The sequence below is a fragment of the Vigna angularis genome, chromosome 9 (genome assembly GCF_016808095.1).
Source record: "Vigna angularis cultivar LongXiaoDou No.4 chromosome 9, ASM1680809v1, whole genome shotgun sequence".
Lineage (NCBI taxonomy): Eukaryota > Viridiplantae > Streptophyta > Magnoliopsida > Fabales > Fabaceae > Vigna > Vigna angularis.
The window spans coordinates 7,287,475-7,312,288 of record NC_068978.1 but is presented as its reverse complement, the minus strand read 5'-3'; the positions used below and the strand labels follow the sequence as shown (position 1 = coordinate 7,312,288).

The 24,814-nt window shown below is 32.0% G+C and overlaps 6 protein-coding genes and 1 non-coding gene across 7 annotated transcripts; 6 read left to right on the top strand and 1 right to left on the bottom strand.

Moving 5' to 3' along the window:
* The first annotated feature begins 4,857 nt into the window (after window positions 1-4,857).
* On the top strand, window positions 4,858-7,576 carry LOC108347334 (probable WRKY transcription factor 24). The gene is made up of 2 exons (XM_017586502.2): window positions 4,858-5,261; window positions 7,181-7,576. The coding sequence occupies exons 1-2, from the start codon at window positions 4,858-4,860 to the stop codon at window positions 7,392-7,394; spliced, it is 618 nt and encodes a 205-aa protein (XP_017441991.1). The 3' UTR covers window positions 7,395-7,576.
* Window positions 7,577-9,112: 1,536 nt separating this feature from the next.
* LOC108346279 (desiccation protectant protein Lea14 homolog) lies at window positions 9,113-10,803 on the top strand. Its single transcript, XM_017585317.2, has 2 exons — window positions 9,113-9,361; window positions 10,363-10,803. The coding sequence occupies exons 1-2, from the start codon at window positions 9,156-9,158 to the stop codon at window positions 10,613-10,615; spliced, it is 459 nt and encodes a 152-aa protein (XP_017440806.1). The 5' UTR covers window positions 9,113-9,155; the 3' UTR covers window positions 10,616-10,803.
* Window positions 10,804-10,927: 124 nt separating this feature from the next.
* LOC108346278 (3-methyl-2-oxobutanoate hydroxymethyltransferase 1, mitochondrial) lies at window positions 10,928-13,782 on the top strand. The gene is made up of 5 exons (XM_017585316.2): window positions 10,928-11,579; window positions 11,650-11,856; window positions 11,936-12,082; window positions 13,235-13,288; window positions 13,371-13,782. Exons 1-5 carry the CDS (start codon window positions 11,175-11,177, stop codon window positions 13,599-13,601), a joined length of 1,044 nt encoding a protein of 347 aa, XP_017440805.1. The 5' UTR covers window positions 10,928-11,174; the 3' UTR covers window positions 13,602-13,782.
* On the top strand, window positions 10,948-11,020 carry TRNAA-AGC (transfer RNA alanine (anticodon AGC)). The gene has a single exon. It is a non-coding gene; the product is annotated as a tRNA-Ala (tRNA).
* A 2,623-nt stretch (window positions 13,783-16,405) lies between the features above and the next one.
* Window positions 16,406-18,579, bottom strand: LOC108347091 (uncharacterized). The gene is made up of 5 exons (XM_017586214.2): window positions 18,196-18,579; window positions 17,252-17,406; window positions 16,987-17,053; window positions 16,849-16,900; window positions 16,406-16,764 (listed from the first exon to the last, which is right to left on the bottom strand). The coding sequence occupies exons 1-5, from the start codon at window positions 18,515-18,517 to the stop codon at window positions 16,641-16,643; spliced, it is 720 nt and encodes a 239-aa protein (XP_017441703.1). The 5' UTR covers window positions 18,518-18,579; the 3' UTR covers window positions 16,406-16,640.
* Window positions 18,580-20,701: 2,122 nt separating this feature from the next.
* On the top strand, window positions 20,702-21,759 carry LOC108347530 (late embryogenesis abundant protein At1g64065). The gene has a single exon (XM_017586825.2). The coding sequence runs from the start codon at window positions 21,001-21,003 to the stop codon at window positions 21,658-21,660; it is 660 nt and encodes a 219-aa protein (XP_017442314.1). The 5' UTR covers window positions 20,702-21,000; the 3' UTR covers window positions 21,661-21,759.
* Window positions 21,760-23,490: 1,731 nt separating this feature from the next.
* On the top strand, window positions 23,491-24,684 carry LOC128193855 (RING-H2 finger protein ATL67-like). The gene has a single exon (XM_052868019.1). The coding sequence runs from the start codon at window positions 23,571-23,573 to the stop codon at window positions 24,303-24,305; it is 735 nt and encodes a 244-aa protein (XP_052723979.1). The 5' UTR covers window positions 23,491-23,570; the 3' UTR covers window positions 24,306-24,684.
* The last annotated feature ends 130 nt before the right edge of the window (window positions 24,685-24,814 follow it).

Genomic DNA, 24,814 nt, shown 5'->3' with positions numbered 1-24,814 from the left:
AAATTAAAATAATTACTTTATCAATTTTATCATTTATTTAAATTTAATAATTTATTTTAATTTAACTTTTAATAAAATATAAAACTACCTATAAAATAAATAAAAGTTATTTAGTGTAAAGTTATAAAAAATATTTATATTTAATTGCATAACTATAATAATAATAATATTTTTTATTATTATCACAAAAAAAACACGCATTAGTAGAGATGTTTTCTCAATAAAGTAATATGGAACTTTGACATGTTAATCATGATGTCTTCCTAAAACTTATAAATCATTTTTCATCATATGAAGATTTATTAAGAAAATAAATAAAAATTTGGGGAATTAAACTTGACACATGATAAAAATTACACGAAAAAACCATACCTACTATGAAAAAAAAACTAAATAAATATAGAGGTAAAACATTTCAAAATAAAATCATGTTAAGTATCATTAAGAATTTTGATATCTCAATGTTAACATCCAAAGTATATCAATCATTTACTATTACATAAAAATTTGTTATAAAGAAAAATAAACGAATACAAAACTTGGAGAGAATACATCGATAAACATTATACGCTTCATGAAGGTTAGTGTTCGTTTTCGTTTTGAAGAACTTATTTGTTGAAATTTTTTTTGTTTTTTTGTTGAACTTGTTTGTTGTTGGTTATTATTGTTTGTTGTTGATACTATATGTTCATAGTTCTTGCTTTATAAAATACCAAAAATTGAAATTTGTTGTTTTTCTGCTTTTCAGGTCTGCGTAGAGTTGCGAAAAAGGATCACAATTAATTAAAAAAAAACTTGATTAATGTCGTATATTAACAAAATTCGACGTTAAGTTAACGTCATATATTTACAAAATTCGACGTTAATTTGACATCGAATTGAAGAAAAATGACGTAAATTTAACGTCTCCTGATATGACGTCATTCACGAATTAGTCGTTAAAAGTCCAAAATATTCGACATTGTACGCGATTTTTGTAGTAATGAAACTTGCATTATTCAAAAAACATGTTTATTCATTAATTAATGATAAGAACTTTAAAAGAATGAAAATTGTTTATGTGTATGAAATAAATAAAACTGAGAAAACAATAAAATTTATGAAATTACTATACGGTAAAGACTTCACTAGGATTAGATTTCATGCATCAAATCAATATAAAAAAAATTTAAGCAATATACTTCAAATTCTTACTCTAGCATTCACACCATTATTTAACAAGTCTCAATGTTTTAGAGCCAAGTCTAAACTTATTAATAAGAACTAATGTCTTAAACCTTTTCTCATTAAAATTTCACATTATAAGCATTAAATTCAAATGTTATAAATGACCAACAATAAACTATATGTCTAGATGCTTAATCAATTAGTTGTTTTATTCTAGTTTAGGTTCCTACACCGTGTCGAATAATCAGATACCCAAAGATATGGAATCAATCAATTCATACAGTTAAGAATGATAATAATGAAAAATAGATATATTAAATAGTATAAATCACAAAGATTGAAGATATATTACGTCCAACCCTATGAATAAGGGAGTTAATTACTCTTATACATTATGAACTCTAGAAATGAATAAAGAAATGATGTCTCCAGCCTATAGAATAGAATGAGTCTCCACCCTTTAGGGTTAGTTCCCTGTTCCCTCAAAAGGGTTTAATTTTTAACTCTATGAAGTCTTTTATTTAAAGACTTTCATAACTAGATTGGGTCTGAAATTTGTACTTGATTTTTGTAATTGAAGTAACCAAGTTTGTTTACAACTGATTTTATTAAGATAATCTTCAATCTAAAGTGATTCTCATTTATTTTATTTTTATAATTGAAGTAAGATAACTGAATTTGTTGATATATACTCAAAGTTTAGTGATTTTCACTTATCTACATAATATTTTCACAAAGAAGAACTAAATATTTCTATTTCCCAATTTATTAAATAAAAACTTTAATTGTTTAAAAGTAATAACAAAAATCTCAATAAAAGATAAAAATAAATAAAATAAAAACAATGATATAATGTCAATTATCAAGTAGAAATTAGAAGAATAATGTTTTGTGTTTTCATATTAATTTGGTGCATGAAATCTAACTGTAGAAAAAAAGTAGGTCAAGTGTCTCAACCAAGAGGGTGATGAATTGGTTTCCCTTTATAAAAATTGTTCTTTTAAAAACCTTTTTGAAATCTTTAAAGCTTTCTTGGAATGCAATCAATAAAGAATGAAAGACAATGTAAAATTGTAGGGAAAGAGAGATTCACACTAATGTTTATACTAGTTCGGCCAAACTACCTACGTCCAGTTTTCTTTCAATCAACCTTAGATTGAAAGGATTCCACTATATTGATTGAGTTCTTACAAGCAAGACATACAGAGATCACTCCTCTTAATGTACTCTCCTTCTTAACTCTAAATCAACTATAGCAACCCAAAAAGGACACCCTCAATCTGTCACCCTTAGTGATACCACACTCTAAGTCAACGAACTTCACCAAGTCCTCTTCCTGGCCGCAGCAACAAGGAACACAATCAACCTTGATTGCAAATAAATATGATCTCCAGAAAATACACCTCAAAGTGCATATATGATCAGCCTATGACAACACTTCAATTCTTCAAGAATCTTTGAGAATTTCTTCCAAATGTAGTAATCTTGATTCTTGGAGAGTTTCAGGATGCTCCGACAATTAAGATCTGAACAAACAAATATGATATTAAAGATGTGAATCATAAAGTTGTTGAATATTGAGAGCAATGCGTCTATTTATAGTTTTCTCAAGTCTAACGCAATTTAATCGATTATGCATATCATGTAATCGGTTAAGTAATTCCTTCAGCACTAACAAATTTACATTTCACAACATTTAACAAATTAAAAAGTGCATGTAATCAATTGATTAAAACATATAACTCATAGCATTTAAAAATATGACCATTATGACAGTTAAGGCTATCCATGAAAAAGGTTTTCATACAAAACGCATTTTAACCGATTAGGAAATTAACATAATCGGTTAAGTTCCATACTTAAGCAAATTTTGAAAACTTTTTCATTTAAAACACATTAATGCACTCAGTAAACATGTGCAGGCATAACCACGAGTTTTAATTATACCCATAATCTAATCAGTTAAAACTTGGTGTTTTGTCACTGTTAAGCATATATTGAAATTTGATGAATTGTAACAGATTATACAATCATAATAATCGATTAATTCCTGCAGATATGCAATGTGCAAAGTGTTTTATCCAATGATTCATTTTTAAACAATAAATACACATACATATATTCCAAGCACAATCAATGATATAATCAAACAACAGTTTTGCCATTTGTGCAAGGTACTATATAACATTTATGTTGTCATCATCAAAAACACATATGTGAGATATGGGTTCAGCTATACATAGCTCCCCCTATCAACACTAACCATAGTGAAGCCTTTATCGCATAAGTACTTTCATACATTTAATTGCATTCTAAATCTTAGAAGAATTATGGTAAAATTTAATTCTTTTCATTATTCAAAAGTTATTTCTTTAACCTAAATCAATAAATCAACGTAGTTTTTTCTAAACAACACAAGTCTACAGGGGAAATTATATATGGACTTATCCATTTTATTATTTATACGATTTGATACACTTGTAAATAATCAATAACACATAGTATCATCCAAAATGTAATTAGTCATATCCTCATCCTCATTAACCATTAAAGAAGAAAAATCACATAAACGGGAAACAAAAGAAAAAAGGTTCTAATGAGTACTTATCCAAACCGAACTAACAACAGAATATAAGCTTACTCTAACGAAAAGGAATTCTAGCTAGTTTAGATATGCAAATGTCAAAACACCAACGATCATTTCAAAGATTAATATAATCACCCTTACCTAATGTCCAAAAAGTATTTTCAAGGACAATATCATATGCATCCTTAATATCATGTCAAGTGATATCGATTTAAAGAATATGTATTTCTTATACTTGAATTTAAAAGAAATTGAATATGCATGAATTTAGTCCAAGTCATTTTTTCATAAACAAACTCTCAAACTAAACATAAAAGATAGATTTTATTGTCCAATTAAATATTAGTAAATTACAAATCACCATTGACCTTAAAATAACACAAGATAGACCATTTACTATTAAAAATATTATTTTCTATATATATATCCTACTTCATTTCCAAGCTTGCAATCCATCAATGAACTCACAATACATAACTCACATCACATCATCAAACTTTTTCAATTTTAGTATCTTTTATATATATATATATATATATATATATATATATATATATATATATATATATATATATATATAGTATTTTTCTTTCTACAACGTTTATCATTTTTTTTATTCAATCCGTGTATATACGTTTAAAAGTTCCTTTCTTGAGTTTTTATTGGATGTAATTTAAAATGTATATTGGTTTTTAAAATTGAAGCATCGAAAAGTGTCAAAAGAGGACCCAAAGTGGTCAAATCTGGGGTTGGTAAACAGCGCATGATTTCAACATGTGTAGGAATATGGTTAAAACATTGAGATAGAAACAAAACCCTTATTCTGGTTAATTCAGTTCAGTGACCTATGTTACACACAATGCTAAACTCAACTAAATTTCAACTACTTTTGTTCAACTGCTCTGTAATTCAAGTACATGCATGCTGTGACACAAATTTAGAAGACGTGACCAACATGCATATCTTTCGTTATCACCAATGCATGTTCTCAGTTTCTTCATACACATACGAGTATACGAGTGGCTGTCCAACCTCTTCTACTTTCCACCATCTTTCTGCTTTATAAATTTCAACCTCGAAACAATCTCATTTTTTGTTCATCGATGGATAGCCAAGACCCTCCAAACTCTTCTCCCTTCGTTTTCACTCCCACGTCAATGATGCAAAACCCTTTGGAGCCTCAAGGCTTGCATGATGACATAGACTGGGTTAGCCTTTTCTCTAGCCAAAACAGTTTCCTTGGGAATGCCAAGCCCACGATGGAATACGCTTCTTCTTCGTCTTCATCTTCCTCGTCTTCATCATCCTTGTCGTGTGCTTTGATCGCAGAAAACGGTGCTCACGTGGATGAAAAGAATGATAAAGAAAAAAGGAAAGGAAGCAGAGGGAAGAAGACAACACGACCCAGATTTGCGTTTCAGACTAGAAGTGCAGATGATATTCTGGATGATGGTTATCGCTGGAGGAAGTATGGGCAGAAAGCTGTGAAGAACAACATGCATCCCAGGTTTGTGATAAACTAAATTAGCTTTCTTTCACTTTGCATTCATGCATGGTTGTGTTTATATAGTTTACTCTCAAAGGAAGAGAATGGTATTTTATTTCTTGATGAAGTGATGTTAATTAGTGTTATATTATATACTGAAAAAGTAATTAACATCATGAATTTATGAAGAGTTATCTACGTATATAAACAAGCTGCACTTAACCATTAAGGTAATTTTTTGAAAAAATTACTATATAAATTGTATTAAAACAAGTCATAAAATTAGGTAAATTTACTTGAAGAAAAAATGATTTCCAATTCAAGAAGCCTTATTCTGAAAACATGTTCAACTTTTTATTTTAATAATAAAAATTCTTGTTTAATATACACGAATTTTGTTTTATATCTTTTTTGTACTGTGTTTTGTAAACATAGTTTTAATCTTTTTTATTAAAATTGCATTTTATTTTTTTATTGAAATCATATTTGGTAACTATAATTTTTATTTTTATTTTTTTTATTAAAATTATACTTAATAAACATATTTTATATTTATCAAACATGACTTCAATATAAAATTTATATGAAATAAAACTGCGTATCTTAAACATAACTTTTTGTTGTGAGAAATAAAAGGTTAAACTTGTATTTATAGAATACGACTTATTCAAGACAAAATAGTGTTTTTGAAACTAGACTTATCCAATTTTATATATTTTTAACAATTTATCTATTCCGATAATTTCTAGGAAAAATTATACCTGAGCAGTAAATTCTCCGAAGCTTACCGAGTTGCATGCATGTGCTGCAACACCAATTAATTTGAACTTAAAAATTACAAAAGGGATCTTAATATCACCCTTGGTTATAGTATACATGTATACTTGGATTTGGAACGAAAGAAATACGGAGATGAAAATAATAGTGAAAATTAAGGTGTACGAGAAACATAAATGTAAAAATATTTACTATGGGAAAATAATCTTAAAAAATTATAAATGTGGTCAGCAACATAACGTATATTAATAGTAAAAATAACATATAAGGGGTGTTTTTTCACTTGTGATTTTGTTAATGACTGGCTTATAGTTATTGAGTACATTTAATGCCTATTTAACTTACTAATCTACAATTTATGTAAACTACTATTAATAATTAAGATCATTGGACAAATATGAAAAGAAAAAATATATTTTGACATCTTGATAAAAAAAATACTTGTTTAACAACTTCATTTTATCAATAAAATAATATATATTGATTTAAAAAAATATACTTTTAATTTAAGTTTATGTTTCATATTAATAATAGTATATAAAAAAGAAAGTCTACAAAATTATTGTCTTAAAAGTTTTGATTTAGAACTCGCTCATAGTTTTTTATATTGATTTTTCCATGACTCGTTGCTATTAAATTTTGTCAGTGTTTAGAGTATTTTTAACAATTTATTTATTAAAAATAGTTTCGGGTGAGACTTTTTTCATTTTACTAATTTAAAAATTTGTAAAACAAAAACTAGTAAAAATAGCTTATTTATATTCTTTTTATAAAATACAGCTAATAAAAGAATAAAATAAAATTATCTTCTCGAACCAAACGACTTCTTAAGTTCTTAATCAACACAAAATATATATGATTTAATTAGAGAAAAGGATTTTATATTACTAATAACTCTAACTATAAGCAATCATAGGACAGATCCTTCCATTCCAAACAAAATTACATCCCATTATCTAAGATGAGTGGATTAACGTTATTTAGCAACAATTGTCTAAACTTTTACAACAAATAATTGTTTGAATATATATATATATATATATATATATATATATATATATATATATATATATATATATATGATATCTGATATTAAATTACCATTTAATTCTTCTGGTGAGAGCACTGATATTGTTGGATTGGTTGTGCATTGGAAAATAAAGAAGCTACTACCGCTGCACGCATCATACATGTAATGTGAAGAAACAGGTGCAAAGGTTGTCTAAAGACACAAGCATAGTGGTGACCACTTACGAGGGTATTCACAATCATCCATGCGAAAAACTCATGGAAACCCTAACACCTCTTCTCAAGCAAATGCAGTTTCTCTCTAGCTTAGGATCCAATAACAACACTTCTCCTGCTTCTCTGTTATAGCCACAACATGCATGCATATGTGTGTATATGTATTTACACATACATGTGATGTACTTCCATCTATATAAAAAAAAAAAACAAAACCTTCATCCATCAAGAACCCTAGTTTCATTACCTATATTTAGTATCTTAATTTGATTTCCAATTAACTAATTGCTGTAATTGAGATGTACGATGTAGTTCCCAAGAATCATATATGGATTGATATTGCCAATCATATTCGTGGATCTATATATTTACAATAATACCTTTCAAAGCTAATTAAGTTGAGCATATTACGATGAGATTGTGAAGGATTTAGTCAAATGTATTCACCTAATCCAGGAGTAGCTAATGTTATGCCGATATATATAAAATGGATACATATGTTTTAAATACATGGTTTATTAATGCCTACTCATATTGGTGAAATATATTAAAGAAATCATAAGATTACAAAGTAAGAAATTTCATAATATCAAGAAAGCTCCTATATGCCGGTCCAAGGAATTTATTGAAACTAGCTAGGTAGTTGTATCTACTTATGCCGTTAAAAAGTTAAAGTGCGTGACACAATATGCTTTCAATTTGATGGTCATTTTTATATTAGTAGTTCATACTATCTTATTAATTAATTAATTAATATATCATTTTATGAACATTTTAAATATAATTGTTATTAAAATTTAATGATCTTTACGACTATGTGTAAAGCTTAATTTAAGGACTCAAATCGCTACACCATGTATGATAATTTATTATTATAATGTAGAATATAAAATTTTACATTATTAATATAATTAAACTTTAAAATCATATATATTTTATATTATAAATCAGAGTATTAATATTAAATTTTTAAATTCTAAATCTTTGTTACAAGAAAATAGATCACACAAATGAAACAAAATCAGAATTATAATACGTCTCATAATCTTTACTAACCAAAATCATTAAAAAAAATCTATTTATACATATATTTTTACCTCAAATCCACTCGTACCAAAAATGATAACATTCGCTAAATTTAACGTTCTATAAAGAATTTACATATTTGGCATTCTAAATGGTTGTGTGTCTTTTCCAATGTCTACTTGGCCACTTATATTGATCTTTTAAATTATTTATATTTTATGGTTTAATATATTTTCAAAAGTTTTAGATAGTTAAAAATAATTTTATACCATAAATTTTTACATTATGAATTATAAATTGAAATATAAATTTTACACTTAAAAATATTATTTAGTATGGAAAGAAATTATAATATATTTTATACTAAATTTCCATTTATTATTTTATCATAAGTATAAATATGTTATTTATATGATGTGCATAATTTAAATATTAGTTTGTTATTCATAATTAAAAAGGAAAATGATACTTGAACAACCATTTTTGACAACATTTAGACACGCGCACACGTGTCAAAATCTGAGTGGTCCATTTTCATTTAATTTTTCCAACTAGACCATTCAGATTTTGACACGTGTGCGCGTGTCTAAATGTTGTCAAAAATGGTTGTTCAAGAAACATTTTCCTAATTAAAAATACCATTAAATACTCTTCTTACTTCCGGTATTTTCGACACCTCGATGATGATCATTGCCGAAAGTGGGACACGTGCGACACGTACTGGTAAGAAACACACGTGTCAGTAGCAGATCCTCGTACTGGCATACTAGGACAGGGATTTCACTTAGGTGTTCTTATATAAATTGGTTATGCATCAGTTACGTTCTTCAGAGTTCCAGTATTAAGAGTATTGTTGCAAAGTAAAAAATGTCGCAGTTGTTGAATAAAGCGAAGAACTTCGTGTCGGAGAAGGTAAACGAGATGGCGAAGCCTGAGGCGAGTGTGAGCGATGTGGACTTCAAGCGCGTGAGCAAAGATAGCATGGAATACTTGGTGAAGGTAGCTGTTCGTAACCCTTATTCAACTCCCATACCCATATGTGAGATCAGATACTCTTTCAAAAGCGCGTCAAGGTACCCTTTCTCACTGTTACATAAATTACACTCTATTTCAATTCTCAAATTAACTCACAAGGAAGTAAAGTATATATGAAAAAAGAAATTTACTTTCTGCAAAATAAAAAGAATAAATAAATTATGAACTTAGTTAGAAAACACTCATGATAAACTGTAAGTATATACAAATCAAATTAAAATGGGTAAATAGATACAATTTTAATATAATAATTTTGATTTTATTTTCATCAATCATAATTTTAATTCACAACTTTAATTTCATTAATTCACAATTTCAATTCTATTAATTCACTGTTTGTCACTTCTTAATATTTAATCAGAAGGACAATTAATTATAATAATTAATTAACCTTTAATTAAATTTTGCTAAGTCTAAAAGTGGATTCAATTAAAAAAATCTTATTTTACTAAAAGTAAAATAAAAACATATATATTACACTAAACTTATTGTTTATCCAATTAAAATTATCACAAATCCTAGACCTTAAACCAGTTCACCAATTAAAAACAACCAACAATTCTTACTTAATTGAGTAAAACTGCGTTAATTAAAGAATATTTGTAAAAGTTTATTATAACCTTAAAATTCCGAATCTTATGAGAACAGAAGAGCTGTCGGCTTAATTTTACATGTACTAAAATTAAAAATCTGATTTATTAAAGAAAACTACTCTTAAAATATCTTTAAGATTTAAATATTTTAAACGACAACACTTTTTTAATAAAAGAATAAAATTATTCAAAATAATAATTACGAAAAATAGGTATTTAATTAAAAATATATAAAATTTTGAACATTTAATAATAAAAAATAACAAAAACTCAATTAAAAATATCAACACCATCGAGTTTACGAAGTACTCAAATTTAATTAAATCTTTTATTTAAGACTTTTATTCAATCAACGAAAACAGAAATGCATCAGCAGTTGATAAATGCATTCTCAATAATATTGTAAACAAGGTTTTTTTTTTATGTTTTTGTGTTGTGTGGTGAAGGGAGATAGCATCAGGGACAATTCCAGACCCAGGATCTTTGAAGTCAAAGGACACGACCATGGTGGATGTGCCAGTTAAGGTTCCATACAGCATATTAATGTCCTTAGCAAGGGACATTGGTGCCGACTGGGACATCGACTACCAACTCGACATTCGTCTCATTATTGACCTTCCTGTCATTGGCAACTTCACCATTCCTCTCTCTCACAGCGGAGAGATCAAGCTTCCAACCCTCTCTACCATGTTTGCCTAAGCCTTCCTTCCAACACCATCATTTCCTTTCCTTTTATATGTATCTTTCCACCCTTTTGCATCTTCCTCAAACTATATATGTACATCGTCTTATAATAAAACCACTCTTCATATGTATGCTTGTAAACTTCATAAACGTATGCTCGTCTTTCTTTTATGCCATTAAGTATTAGTTGTATGACTTTTTTATGGGACTGAGTGTATTACTTGTTGTTTTATAAATCTTTTTCTGAAAGATAATGCTATAAATATATACTATTAATAACTTTTTTATGCACTTAATTCATATTCCAGTATAAAGTAATTATACATAGATTTCATAAGTAATCGAATGGGGATGTAGCTCAGATGGTAGAGCGCTCGCTTAGCATGCGAGAGGTATGGGGATCGATACCCCGCATCTCCATATATTTTGCTTTAAAACCCGAACAACAGCAGAAACAGAGACATTTTTATGTTTTTTTTACGAGAGTCAACATACAGTAGTGATGATCACAAGATTTGAAAGTAGTTGGTGAATACAATTTCCGTTTCCCCTTCCCTTCATTCTTCACTGCACAATGGCGTCTTTGTTGCGAGCGAGAAACGCTTCTCGTGGCTCTATGGCTAGTCTTCTGCGGAGCTTCAGCAACGTTCCCGAGAACACCGTCTATTCGGGTCCCACGGCGCAGACCCCGAACAAGCGAGTCACGCTCAGGCATTTGAGAGAGAAGCACAAATCATCCCAACCTATCACCATGGTCACCGCATACGATTACCCCGCCGCCGTCCACCTCGACACCGCCGCCGTCGACATCTGTCTCGTAGGCGACTCCGCTGCCATGGTGGTCCACGGCCACGACACCACGCTTCCCATCACGCTCGACGAGATGCTTGTCCACTGCCGCGCCGTGGCACGTGGCGCCAAGACGCCGCTCCTCGTCGGGGACTTGCCTTTCGGAACCTACGAGTCCGATCCCAATCAGGTGCTGTTCGTGCGCATGTGGTGTTTGTTTAATTGTTTCAGCCATGGTTGAATGTTTTTGAGTGCTGCAGGCGGTGGATACAGCGGTTAGGATTCTGAAGGAAGGGGGAATGGATGCGATAAAACTTGAAGGAGGGTCTCCTTCCAGAATTGTTGCTGCGAAGGCTATTGTTGAGGCTGGAATTGCTGTGATGGGCCATGTGGGTCTTACTCCTCAGGCCATTAGTGTTTTAGGGGGGTTTAGACCTCAAGGAAGAAATGTTGCCAGTGCTGTTAAGGTTCTCTCTCTCGTCCATCTATTTGGGAATTGATTGATTCTATTGTTGTTCTGAAACTGAAAGGAATGTATTTGTATAGGTTGTAGAGACTGCATTGGCTTTGCAAGAAGCAGGGTGTTTTTCTGTTGTTCTGGAATGTGTGCCTCCGCCCGTTGCCGCCGCAGCAACGGCAGCCCTTCAAATTCCCACAATTGGAATTGGTGCTGGACCCTTTTGCAGTGGACAGGTCAGTTGGATTGATTTCCCTTCGTTTTGCTAGTGTTCTGTTATTGAGATGTTCTTTCTATTTTTCTTTGAGTGAAAGATGAGTGCGGCTTACATTAGTAACTAATTTTTTTTGCCTATCTTTGCTTTATTTGAAGGCGTTTGCTGTTTCGTCATCTTGCTGTGTTGGGCTTTAATATGTTTAAATTGGTTTTGAGTATATCCACCATCTATAACTACAGATAAGATTACTGTAATTTGTGTTGTTATTTCCCTTTGAGTAAAAATTGTGCATTTACACGTTTTCATGTATTTAACCAAAATATGCAATTATACCTTTTTTTCATGACTGTTCTTCTACTACGCATCCATTTTTCTGGTTAATGCTAATTGATTTCTTTTACGTCCAGGTTAGCAGTAAATTATAAAAATTTTGGTGATATTTCTAATTTCAAATGACTAATATTTCAATAAAATAAATAAATTTTATGGGTAGATTTTTGTTTCTGTTCTTAAACAAAACAACAACGATGTATTATTTTTTTCATTTATGTTTGTCCTCTTCATTTAATATTTAGTTTGTTTAAATATGTATTTTTATTATAAAGTGGAATTAAACAATTATAAAATAAAAGTCTTTTAATTATTTTATTACGATCAAGAAAAATTATGATATTTCTTTTTTTATTTAAAAAAAATTATACTAGTAAGATTTAAATAATTTCCTATTAATATCTATTTTAAAAAAAATAATAGTCAATAAAAATGATAGAATTTTGATGGCGGTGTTATGCAGATACATTCTTGTGACATCTTGATTTTCATTTTGTGGAAACACCTAAGGCTGTCATTCTTAATCAATTTCAATAGTTAAATTGACTCGGATGGTAGCATGTTAACGAAGTTTAACTATCAAAAATTGACTAAAACAATCTGGTGTTAACTGAGCTTACCTATAAAATAATTGACTAAATATTAAATGAGTTAGTTTAACGAGTATCATAAGTTCTTGGCTAGAAGTTTGATTATCCCTTAGTCATTTTCAGATAACTGAACAGGGCGGCATTGTTTGAGTTTCAATTTTATATTTGCTTTTCTTGGGAAGAAACAAAAGAAACCTTTCCCAGTAAAGGGAAAACAGAGGATTTATAATTTAGTTTCATTGTTCACGCAGGTGCTGGTTTACCATGATCTGCTTGGTATGCTACAACACCCCCACCATGCAAAGGTATTTCTAGCATCTTGTAACCTTGTTTTTCTTTCAGACATTATTGGATTCCTTGCTAATTTTGAGGTGATGATTTTTTTAGGTCACTCCAAAATTCTGTAAGCAGTATGCACGTGTAGGAGACGTCATCAATAAAGCTTTACTGGAGTATAAGGAAGATGTTACAAATGGTTCGTTTCCTGATGTTCACCATAGCCCCTACAAAATAAGCAAGACAGATGCAGATGTTTTTTCAAGTGAGTTGCAGAAGTTAGGTTTGGACAAGGCAGCGTCCGCAGCATTTGAAGCAGTTCAGAAAATGGATACGGCTTAGATGACAAAATTAAAGCATTTAAATTACTTTTTTTTTTCTTTTTATCCTTTTGTTGATCAAGGTCAATGCAAAATGTCTTGATGTTTCACAAACTTTCTTTTTTGTTTTCCAATATCATATGGAATTTCTACAATAAACCCCTGTTTTGAAGCAGTTTAATGGAGCAAACCCTGTTCAACTAGATGATTTTTTTTATCCTATATTGCTTTTAGTGGGTTATTTTTTTTCTATTATGTGAGTGATATGATTGATATTTTTTTATCGTCTCCTTTTCTTGTCTTCGTGTATTAAAAATTAAGAAAAATACTTAAATTTATATAGTCAATAAACTAAGAAATGACTAAATAAAAAACTTAATTAAAAGTATTCGAATTTGTCATGAATTTAAAAATTAATGAATCCTGAAAGAAAACATATAACCCTGTGTAAATGCACTAACTCCATATCTCCAGGGAGAGGATGTGTATAAATGTCAATTTTTGTATATATACATGGATCAATCCTCTCTACTTGATACCATTGGATCGTTTTACATATTACCAGGTCACCATCATGTATCCTCTCCCTAAGGATCATGGAATTATGTCTATGAACTATATTGTCATTTTGAAAATTAACTCAAGACATAAATAACTAAATATCATCATATTATCACATTAAATCCAAACATATTTCATACACTCGCATACCTCCAACACTATCACATGATCATATCATACTATGCATTCCACACACTGGATTCAATCAAAGGAAAGCAAAAGAAGAGACTTGACCCAAAAGGAATCACACAGCGCACCCCACTCGCAAGGCGAGACCAATGAGTCTCGCATAGCGCACCCAGTTAATTCGCTATGCGAATTAGCTCGCAAAGGCTACAGGCATGAGGTCCTCTCGCATAGCACACCTAAGTCGTTCTGCGAGAGCTTAGACAGAGAACACACCCCCAAGACTTCTCGCTATGCACCCATCTCGCACTTCGAATTAAAATAGGAATTGTTCCAGATCCTCACCAGTCGCACAACAACTAGATTCGCTATGCAGATCGATAAACAAAGAGCAACACTCTCTGGTCATTCACACAACGCACCAGCTCGCACAGTGAATTTCCCAGACAGTGAGCACCCTCTATAGGGCTTCGCTATGCGAGACAACTCGCATAGCGACTCTGCATAATCTGCAGAACGAATTTTCTGCAGAGTTACCTACTCACCCACTCCTTACCACTTCTAGGCCTTTCTTCCAACCTCTAATACCTTTAATTCATATTTTGTACCTAGTTAAACTTGTCTAGAGGATTTCAAAGCGTTATTAACATGATTCTAAAGTATCAATAACTAACTTTTAACTTAAAGCTCCAATTTTATTAACCCAAGAACCCAATTTCAATTCTACCATGTTGCACATGACTTTACTCAGCTTTATGACCCTAACCAGTTCTAATTGACTCATCCAAGCTAGCCAAACTGCCCAATTGGTCATCGGAGAAGAACCCAATGTCTGAACACATCAAACTCACCTTCGACACCAGCACATATGACTAGTCACAACTAACTGGATCAGACCAGGACTGCTCTATGATCAGGGATGTGCCAACTCAGGTTTTTAAGGTTCTTCTATCCTACCAACAAAGTACTCCCAACAAGTCACAAATAATTTATTTAAGTCATCCAAACTGTCCTATAGTGTTCTAGACTCCAAATGCCCAATTCCAATACCTCACTTCCCCTCATAAAAACCTAAAACAGTACTTGTACACCCACTCACTATCCTCATTGACTATTTTACAGAATTCTTACTCCAAACCAAAAATCCAGTACATCCAACAAGCTCATCCAAGTCAAATGATATTCAGCATACCATGGTTACACAACTTTCACATTTTCAACCAATGCAACTCCACATGCTCACCACCAAAAAATATAACATAGCAGTAAGATAAATCACAAATTATCCAACATGCACCTCATACAGTTCAAACAAAATATAACTAGTTCCCCTTACCACAGAGTTGAATTGCCAAGCTCACAAGAACGCTCCTATACAGTATCTCACACGACGAGAACTCAACCAAACCCTACAAACCACCAAAGTGGTGACAGTAACAGCTCTTAGAGCTTGATTTGGCAGAAAGTAGGAAGTTGAAACCCCCTTAGTAACATGCAACCAGTAACATTGCATGCCCTAGGTTCAAAGATAGAGAAAGAGAAGGGGAAAAATGACTTATCGGTCCAAACGAAAATACGATCGATTCAAAAGGAAGTCTTTGGTGTGGTGAACGCTTGAGCACCTTCAAACCCAAAATTGAACGATTCAGCGAGCTGAAAATCTAGAGAGAAGACAGAGAAGATTCTAGGACAAAGAGTTTTAGATAGAGAGAAAGAGCTCAAGAAATGAATAAGAATTCTGAAAAACCTTTCCTAAAGTTAAGTTGGCCTTAGTCTGACGGGTCTATCTGCCTTACATAAGACCCTATATTTTTCAGGTCCCTTAAAGTTTGTGAGATAACAATTATTACTTTTTATATTTTTATGTCAATTCAGATAATATTTCTACAGTAAACTTTTGAATGGTAATTAATTTTGGTCAAAATCAAAGTACTAATAAATTATAGGAACGATAATTGATTTCTCATTAACGCAACGGACTTATTTCAAATCAAATAAATTTAATTTTAAATAACATTTTGCAATCTTATAATAAATTTTAGGAATTGATTTTTTTATCTTTCCCATTTTTCATTTATTTGTTATTATTATTGAGCAAACGTAGGTGTTTTCTAACTAGTTAATACTCAGTTATTGCAGTAAGCATAACTAAAAATACATACGGTATTCACTGCATTGTTATGTATGGACAAAAATATAAAAGGAAAAATGTTATAAGTTACATCTCTTCTATCTGTTTATCCTTTTTGGTTAAAAAATATACAAGGAGTATCCAAGTTGATCCTTAATTCTTCTATGTATTTGCAGCTAGAGACCTTCATCCGGTTACATAAAGAACCCAATATTTCATAGTAATATGCAGAACTATTGTAATTTAAAGCTTCATCTGCACCATTTTCAACCACCTATTCACATAATCTTTTAAGCCAAATCCACGGCTAGGCTTTAGAATTTGCTTGAACAATGCCTTTTTGGGAACATTCCAGTGCTCCACATGCCTGAAATTTTTCGTAGACATTTAGATGATTGATCAAAACTGAAAGGTAGAAACATGTACCTTCAAAAATGACAGTTTTTATCACCTGCATACTTTTCCAGATTGTGCATCAAAATAGTATTCTGTGTATCCAGTTGCTGCAGCATATATCAACATGGTCAAATTTCATTGCATTTAGTATGAATTATTATGATAGTGTACGCAGATAAAGTTCGATATGTACCAGAAAGAATAGGCCTCCAAGGAAAGGACAATATACAGTTGAATCGCCAGTGGCCAATTCCCTTATCCTATCATGGAAACATGTGTGTAAAAGCAGTATCAGCATTTGAAGAAACCTTAAACAGGTAAATAAGAAACATGTTTTACTTGAGTTTCTAAATCCATGTGTAGTAGAAAGCAAATGCAATGAACACAATATGCTCTTGACTAGGAACAAGACTTGTAAAACTAAAAATGTAGGAAAATGAATGAAAAGTTGTCCTCACTTCAAAATCTTCCCACTTCATAAGCTTCATGTTTGACATCTCCAGAAGAGATCCAAAATTAGTGCAGTTCCTTTTGAAACGCTGAAGCCCTTTAAATGATCCTGCTGGATCGGCAAATTCACAATCCTCTTCATAAGCATTTAGTGTCAGATCTCCTGATGGTTGAGAAGAGCAGATTCACCATGTGAACTGTCTGATATACAGTGAAATTACTTGCTAGTAACATCAGTGTGGTTTTATTCTTGTCAAGTGGTCATTGTATGAAAAGCAATGATTTGGAGAATTAGCTTATACACAAACTAAAAGAATAAGAATTTATCAAAGTTAAACCTCATTTCACTTCCTTTTTCTTTATTATGCTCTCCTAGAATCGCTTACGGAGAAGTTCTAAATATACTAGTAATGATATTGTCTTTGCCTGTAACTAGACAGTTGCTTCAGTGAAGCTTGCAATAAAATATATTAGCCATCAAACCCTGAAGATGCATAAATAGAAGCCAAGGTTACACATAAGAGTTCAAGTTTTAAAAGGAAGGCTTGAACAATGTTAAAACTTAATAAGATGAAAGTTCAACTCAAAGCTAAGTATCACATCAAATTGTTCATTCTATTTAACTTGGGACTCCAAACAAACAATTTACATTCAAGAAAATGAAATACCGTACCAGTTTTATACAGCTTATCAACCGATCAACCACTACCAGAGGGAGATTAATCAGATTAAATGTGCAATAATCATTTAGAATCTAAAAAAAAAAGTGCTTATCAGTCTTAAAACTTCAGGTAGAAGATCTGCCAATCAAACATGTCGGGAACTCAAATGTAATGCAGAGTTGTGAGAGAGGAAACCGTACATCGTTCGTGTATCAAATTCATCTCTAAAGAACGAAAGGAAAGAAATTGGAAATAACCCAGAGAAATTAAGCAAGCGGGTGAGGGAAAACCTGTGACAAAATAGGATCTTTGGAAGTCTTCTTTGATGGTGTCCACAACTGCAGCACGATGAATGGTCTGAAGAAGCCGCTGAGGAGGAGGTTCCTCAGTAGTAGGTGAACGGAAAACAGAGGCTGCAATGCCAAGAAGCTCAGAACTATACCATGCAAGTTTGAGAAGGGCATTGTTCTGTGGTTGCTGCGACTCTTCATTGGGGTTAGTTCCACTGCATCGCAACCTGTGAATTCTAAGGTTCTGATGATGTTGTTTCAGAGGAAACATGAAAGTGCTATGATGAGTCGTGTTGATTGAAGAAAAGACTGTTAATGCCATGGCACAACACACACAGTGAGAGAGAATCGAAGCGGCGTTTGCTAGTTTCTGCCTGCGCTTTGTTTAAATATCTACGCTTCAAATTAATGATAGCCACAAGAAAAAACACGACAAAGCAAGATTCTGGGATCACCACCACTACTAATGCATTGCCCATGTTCAATGTTAGTTTACTGATTGATTATCTTAATTAATAAAATGTGTAAGTTGTTTGATTTAGAAATTTTTTTAACATGTAGCTTATGTCTCTTTTTATATCTTAAAACTAATGTCATTAATTTTAAAAAATATCATTATATTGGCTATAAAGTACCTTACATAAAAAAATAATTATTAATTAACTACCTTAGACATATTAAAATAAATAGTGATACCTAAGATACAATATTTGTATAAAAAAAAACCTTACACGTATTAAAATAATTCACATTTTTGTGTTAAAAATTTATTGTTAACTAAGTAAAAAGTGGTCACGTTTTTAAAAATGATTAAATTTTGTTGAATATTTTATTAATAATGAGATTAAATTAAATAAATAATAATAATTTATTTTTGTGAAAACTGGTTAGGTCATTGAGTTGGTTGAACCATCATGTCTCCTCCAAACAACAACGCTCATACTAATAACTATTCTTGAAATAAAACTTAAATATTAAATATATAATTATTACGATATTTTAATTTTATTTATTGTAATTACGACGAAAAATATCGTTAATTGATTTTTAATCATTAAATTTCCTGATTCCGAAATATATGATTTTCTTCTGATGAAAATAGTGTATATACGTCATTTAAGAGGAAGATGGCAAAACCAAATTAAAAGTGGTCAATGAAAGAGTATTCGCTTTCCCCAAGCACAAGGTAAGCAATTAGAATTATTACACACTTCACCAAACTTGTAGTATCACAAATGGGAAACCTACTTCACTTAACTATTTATAAGAATTTATCGTTTAGAAAGGAAACATAAATTAATATTCTTATAATTTTAATAAAAATTAAATATGTCTTATTCCTTAACTTTCAAAATTTTAAATTAATTTACTTTCCTATTTTAAAAAGTATAAATTTAATTTTTTTAACCATTTTTTTGTTAAATTTATTTAATATAATTTTAAATTAATATTAGGGTAAAAATATGTAAATAATTTAAATATTATATTAAAATTTAAAACGATAAATAAATTTAATAAAATTTGATTTAAAATTTTAAATTCACATTTTTTATAATTAAAAATTAAATTGAACCAAAATTTCGAAACTAATTTCAAATCTTTAATTAAAATTAAAGAATAAAAACATATATAATCCTTTTAATAAAAATATTTTTTTTCTCTAATTTACTGCTAAATAATTCTTAAAAGTTTTTGTTTTTTAATAGAGAATAAAAGTAACGTTCTTATTGAAAATTAATATATTTTAATAAAACTGTTTTTAAAAAATAATTTATTTATTAATCTTAATTTTATAAAACAAATCTTAAATTATAATAATTATTTTGAGACAAACGAAATACTTCATTTGGCTATAATGTCCCAAAATGCTTCAATTTGAACAAATGACAAGTCATTTTAATATAGAACAATCTTTTACTAATGTAATTTTCATTTTGATAGAAATTAAATTTTTTTAATATTGAAAAATCATCACTTTCAAGATTGGTTAAAGTCTATTCATATTTAATGATATTGGAGATTTCAAGCGATTAAGTTATAATATATATAGAGAGAGAGAATAACCAATAATACATAGACCTAATTAATCTCACAAAGATAAACTTTTTTTTTTAATTTTCGATACTACATTAAAGATAGAATTTAATTGCTTATTAAATTAAATAAAACATTATGAAATAAAATTACACTGATATTGAAAAGAAAAAAAAAAGCTCTTCTCTGTAAGTAAGCAATAAACTAAAACACAAGATTGCTGGGCTCAAATTTTTCTTCCACTGATATGAGGATTACTCCCACAAAAAACAAAATGTACAAATATAGAAAAATGTTAAGAAATGTTTTTGTCATATCTTTCATTTTCAATATACGTTCTTTATTTCTAACCAAAACGTATAAAAATTTCCAAAATTTACGTCTTAAATTGAGCTCTACACTCATAATTTTACAATAATAAAAACACTAATACCACTCTTTTAAATATATTTTATTACTAATTAAAAGTTATTAAGAAATAGGTAAAATTAATCATCCAATTCTAACACATATGGTACTCTGTGTGGGAGGTTGGGGAAAATAATTAGTCAAAGCGGTGAAATTTCTGCACAACCAGAAACGAATTCGTGGACTCATTGCTAAAAAAGTCAACCGCTTTTATGAAACATGGGCCCCACCCACACTGCCACCTACATGGTCACACATTAAGTCTTTAAACATCATAAATAACACGACACCACAAATAACACAACAAACACAACTTTTGTTTTCCGACATTAACCCAAACTCCATTTTCCAATTAAGCCAGCCATGGTAGATAGGGAGCAAGCAAGACCCTTGGCCCCAGCAATAGAGCGACCAAGCAGTGAAGAAGATGACTCCTCTCTTCACCCCAAAAGACAAGCTCACAAAAAACTCATCAAACGATGTGCTTGCCCATTGATCTCTCTGCTTCTCCTAGCAATACTGATCATAGTTTTGATCTTCACAGTATTTCGTGTCAAGGACCCTGTGATCACCATGAACGGGGTCAGGATCACAAATTTCGAACTTTCCAACACCATGACCCTTCAAACCAGGGCCAACATGTCCCTAGTGGCAGATGTGTCAGTGAAAAACCCCAACGTTGCATCATTTAGGTATAGCAACACGACCACGAGTTTGTACTATCGTGGTCTCATGGTGGGGGAGGCAAGAGGACCACCTGGGAGGGCAAAGGCTAGAAGAACAATACGGATGAATGTAACGATTGATGTTATCACGGATCGGGTGGTTTCTAGCCCGGATTTTACGACGGATCTGGGTTCGGGGTTGATGACTATGAGTAGCTTCTCCAGAGTTCCGGGGCAGGTGAAGATCTTGAACTTGTTCAAGAGACATGTTGTTGTAAAAATGAACTGCTCCACCACTTTTAATATTTCAACACAGGCTATTAAGGAGCAGAGTTGTGTACGGAAGGTTAAACTTTAGTGGTCCATGTGCTGATTTAGTTTAGTTTAGTTTCCTTGAATATATTTGTGTAACTCTTATAGCAAAAATAATGAGATGTTTTCTACGTTGTTCTGGTTTCGGTTTTGAAATTGTGGGGATGTTTGTTTTTCTTTCTTTCTCTCCTCATTGAAAATAGTATTGCTGTTTTGGAACTTCCGGTAAGCATAAGGACTGAAATATAGAAGTAATTAATGGCCAGGTGAGTGTTTTAACATCAGTAAAAGTCAAATCGTTCTTGAATTGCTTTATATAATCAGAGATCATGTAGCACTAGCAATCTCCATGTAATAGTTATAAAAAAAATGTAATAGTTTATGGAATGTGGTAACAATTTTGGGGAAAACTGATCAAGATTATATAATTTCGGATCATGTGATGATTTCCTCTTCAGTTTGGTGCTCCTAATTAATTGTTGAAGAGTGCAAACTTCATATTATACTGAACATAGTTTGTGTGTGGAAAGGTTCAATGCTATTTTGAGCAAGTCTCTGCTCCAACTGTGGCAAAGGGAGTGGAATAGAAAATGAGAGAATTTATGAATCAGTTGAGCTGTATTATTCAAAGAATATTTCTACGAACTTCCAACAATTGTGTGTCTGTATGTGATTGCTTGACCGGTTAAGCAATTAGTATTTAAAAGGTTTCTCTCAAGGACATGCAAATCACTATCTGAGTTCATAAGAAGTCACTAACCAGAATAAGACTGCAAAGCTACTTGTCAGCAAGCCATTCTCCTCCTTAACAGAAAAAGAAAAGAAAAGAAAATAAAGACTATTAGAATTTGACAGAAATTACTGATATTATTTTATATAAGTTTTCGCAATAAGAATTTCTTACCATTTAAATTTTGTTTTTGAACTGACCAAACATCAAAACATGGCTTTAAGCCTTGAACCTGATACATACATGTTCTCTTCCCAATATAGCCAACTGTGAGTAGAACAGATATACTATAAGATAGCCAGTAATAAGTTTGAAAAAGAACTTGTCCTTAATTTGAAGGTATTGATTGACAATGTTACAAATGATAAATTGTTCACATGAATAAGGGTACCAAGGATGGAATGGAACAATGCCTTCAGTCCTGCACCAGGGTGGAAATTAAGTAACGGCATAATGCTTGAAGATAAAGGATAAGAGGTTACCAACTCCTGTGTAATAAATAGAAACGGAACAAAATAAATTACTGATATCAGAGCTCAGTTTGAAACCTCCTCAAATTTCTAACCGTTTGGTATGACTTTTCTTTCTTTTCTTATGGGTTAAGTCTGTATTAATAACTTAATGGACAGTTAATTTAAATCATGGACTAATAATTTGTTACCAACTCAGCTCTCTTCTTTTGTGCAGTTCATAATAGAATCAGTAACAAAGTTGAGGATACACCTTGATCCAACCCAACCGAACCAACGGTAGCGAGAGTGAGTTTAAAACCTATGTTGAGAAGTCCAACTAACGTTAATTTCAACAAAACAAGCAATCCGTAGAATAGATTGCGTGTACACATACAGCTCCAGTTACCTCGGAAGTGTTGTATGATTTGTCAAACACTCCCTTTCGCTCCACCACACATCCTTTTCATCCGAGCCACGCCCAAGTTCAAAATTTTCACCTCCCCCATCAACAAAAGGCCATCCAAACCAAACTGTCTCTTAGTAACTGCAAGTAACAAATTTGCATACCTTATTTTTAATATAAGAATGTACAAAAAACTGATAATGAAATTAAAAAAAAAGTGGAAAGTTGAAGAACGAAAAAGACTTGGTTGACAGAGATAAAAGCAGAGAGTGTGGTGCTTGTGTTTGATCCACGTTATGGTGAATCCAGCGAAGGAATTAAATGGGGTGTGGAAGTAGAGTGGCTCCTGAAAGCATAATAGAGAGTATTAAATGCAGCAGCTAATACCCCCACCCACCTCCTTTGGCCCTCACAACAAACACATAATACACTTACACTATTCTCTCCCCTCTCCTTTCACAAATGGAGAATTTCCCAACTCATCCTTCTTCTTCTTCTTCTTCTTTTATTTCTTTTTCTTTTTCATCTTCTTCTCTTCAATGTCCTCCCTCAACTCCTTCTCCCCTCCACCCCCCACCCCTTACTTCACCAACCTCGGCTTCGGCTACTCCATCGCCATCGCCCTCGGAGTCCTCTTCCTCATCTCCACCCTCATCCTCTCCTCCTACCTCTGCTGCCGCACCCTCCGCCACCGCAACAACAACCACCGCCGTCGCCGCCACAACCCCCACGCCCCTGATGGCATCGTCCTCCCGCGCGTTATCTTCGTCGCCGAGGACGACGACGACGGCGCCCGACAGAACGACGCTGTCTCCGGCCTCGAACAGTCCGTCATAAACTCCTACCCCAAGTTTCCCTTCGCGAAAGACGGCGGCTACGACACCACGTGCTCCATCTGTCTCTGCGAGTACAAGGATTCGGAGATGCTGAGAATGATGCCCGAGTGTCGACACTACTTTCACCTCTGCTGTCTCGACCCCTGGCTCAAGCTCAACGGCTCCTGCCCCGTGTGCCGGAACTCCCCCATGCCCACGCCGCTGTCCACGCCGCTTCAGGAGGTCGTGCCGCTCTCGCAGTACGCCGCCGATGCTAGGGGGAGGAGGTGAATTTTCTTACGGGGTTTTGGTTTCACTGGGAAAGTTAGATGAAAAACATCCAGTAATGTTTTCTTTTCAAAATTGCAGTTTTATCTTGATTGTAATAAAAAAAAAGTTTCGTTTTTTGGGCCTCGACGAGATAAAACTACAATTTTGATCAGACTGGGTCCCTGAAATCGTTTCAGAAAAATTGTATCAAAACTTTATGCAAAATGTAAATCTTCCCTGTAAAAGGGAGATGGTGGGTTTTTTTATTTCAAAAAAAAAAATTGAGATGAAAATGAAGAGGTGGGGGTGGGAACATGTGTAGAATTATTGGTAAAGGACCGACTTTGTACCAAATGTTACTTTTTTAGGGAAAATTATCCGCGATCGCGTTTTGTTAGTACCATGATTTGGTAACGATTTGACATTGGATAACGGGTACTACTTGTTCTAGCTTTGTTTCTTTGACCTAGTAGTGTGGAATCTCTTGGCGAGAATATTACACTTTTTCTTTCACTTTTGTGGGGTTTTAA

What these genes read in the sequence shown, in the direction of transcription:
- LOC128193855 (XM_052868019.1), top strand. Translation starts at nt 23,571, where the DNA reads ATGCAGCAGCTAATACCCCCACCCACCTCCTTTGGCCCTCACAACAAA.
- LOC108346278 (XM_017585316.2), top strand. Translation starts at nt 11,175, where the DNA reads ATGGCGTCTTTGTTGCGAGCGAGAAACGCTTCTCGTGGCTCTATGGCT. An exon ending in ACGAGTCCGATCCCAATCAG is followed by an intron (nt 11,580 to 11,649) that starts GTGCTGTTCGTG and finishes TGAGTGCTGCAG; the next exon opens with GCGGTGGATACAGCGGTTAG. An exon ending in GACCCTTTTGCAGTGGACAG is followed by an intron (nt 12,083 to 13,234) that starts GTCAGTTGGATT and finishes TTGTTCACGCAG; the next exon opens with GTGCTGGTTTACCATGATCT.
- LOC108347530 (XM_017586825.2), top strand. Translation starts at nt 21,001, where the DNA reads ATGGTAGATAGGGAGCAAGCAAGACCCTTGGCCCCAGCAATAGAGCGA.
- LOC108347091 (XM_017586214.2), bottom strand. Translation starts at nt 18,517, where the DNA reads ATGGCATTAACAGTCTTTTCTTCAATCAACACGACTCATCATAGCACT. An exon ending in TGAAGTGGGAAGATTTTGAA is followed by an intron (nt 17,054 to 17,251) that starts GTGAGGACAACT and finishes TTTCCATGATAG; the next exon opens with GATAAGGGAATTGGCCACTG. An exon ending in CAATCTGGAAAAGTATGCAG is followed by an intron (nt 16,765 to 16,848) that starts GTGATAAAAACT and finishes GAAAAATTTCAG; the next exon opens with GCATGTGGAGCACTGGAATG.
- LOC108346279 (XM_017585317.2), top strand. Translation starts at nt 9,156, where the DNA reads ATGTCGCAGTTGTTGAATAAAGCGAAGAACTTCGTGTCGGAGAAGGTA. An exon ending in TCTTTCAAAAGCGCGTCAAG is followed by an intron (nt 9,362 to 10,362) that starts GTACCCTTTCTC and finishes TGTGTGGTGAAG; the next exon opens with GGAGATAGCATCAGGGACAA.
- LOC108347334 (XM_017586502.2), top strand. Translation starts at nt 4,858, where the DNA reads ATGGATAGCCAAGACCCTCCAAACTCTTCTCCCTTCGTTTTCACTCCC. An exon ending in AAGAACAACATGCATCCCAG is followed by an intron (nt 5,262 to 7,180) that starts GTTTGTGATAAA and finishes TGGAAAATAAAG; the next exon opens with AAGCTACTACCGCTGCACGC.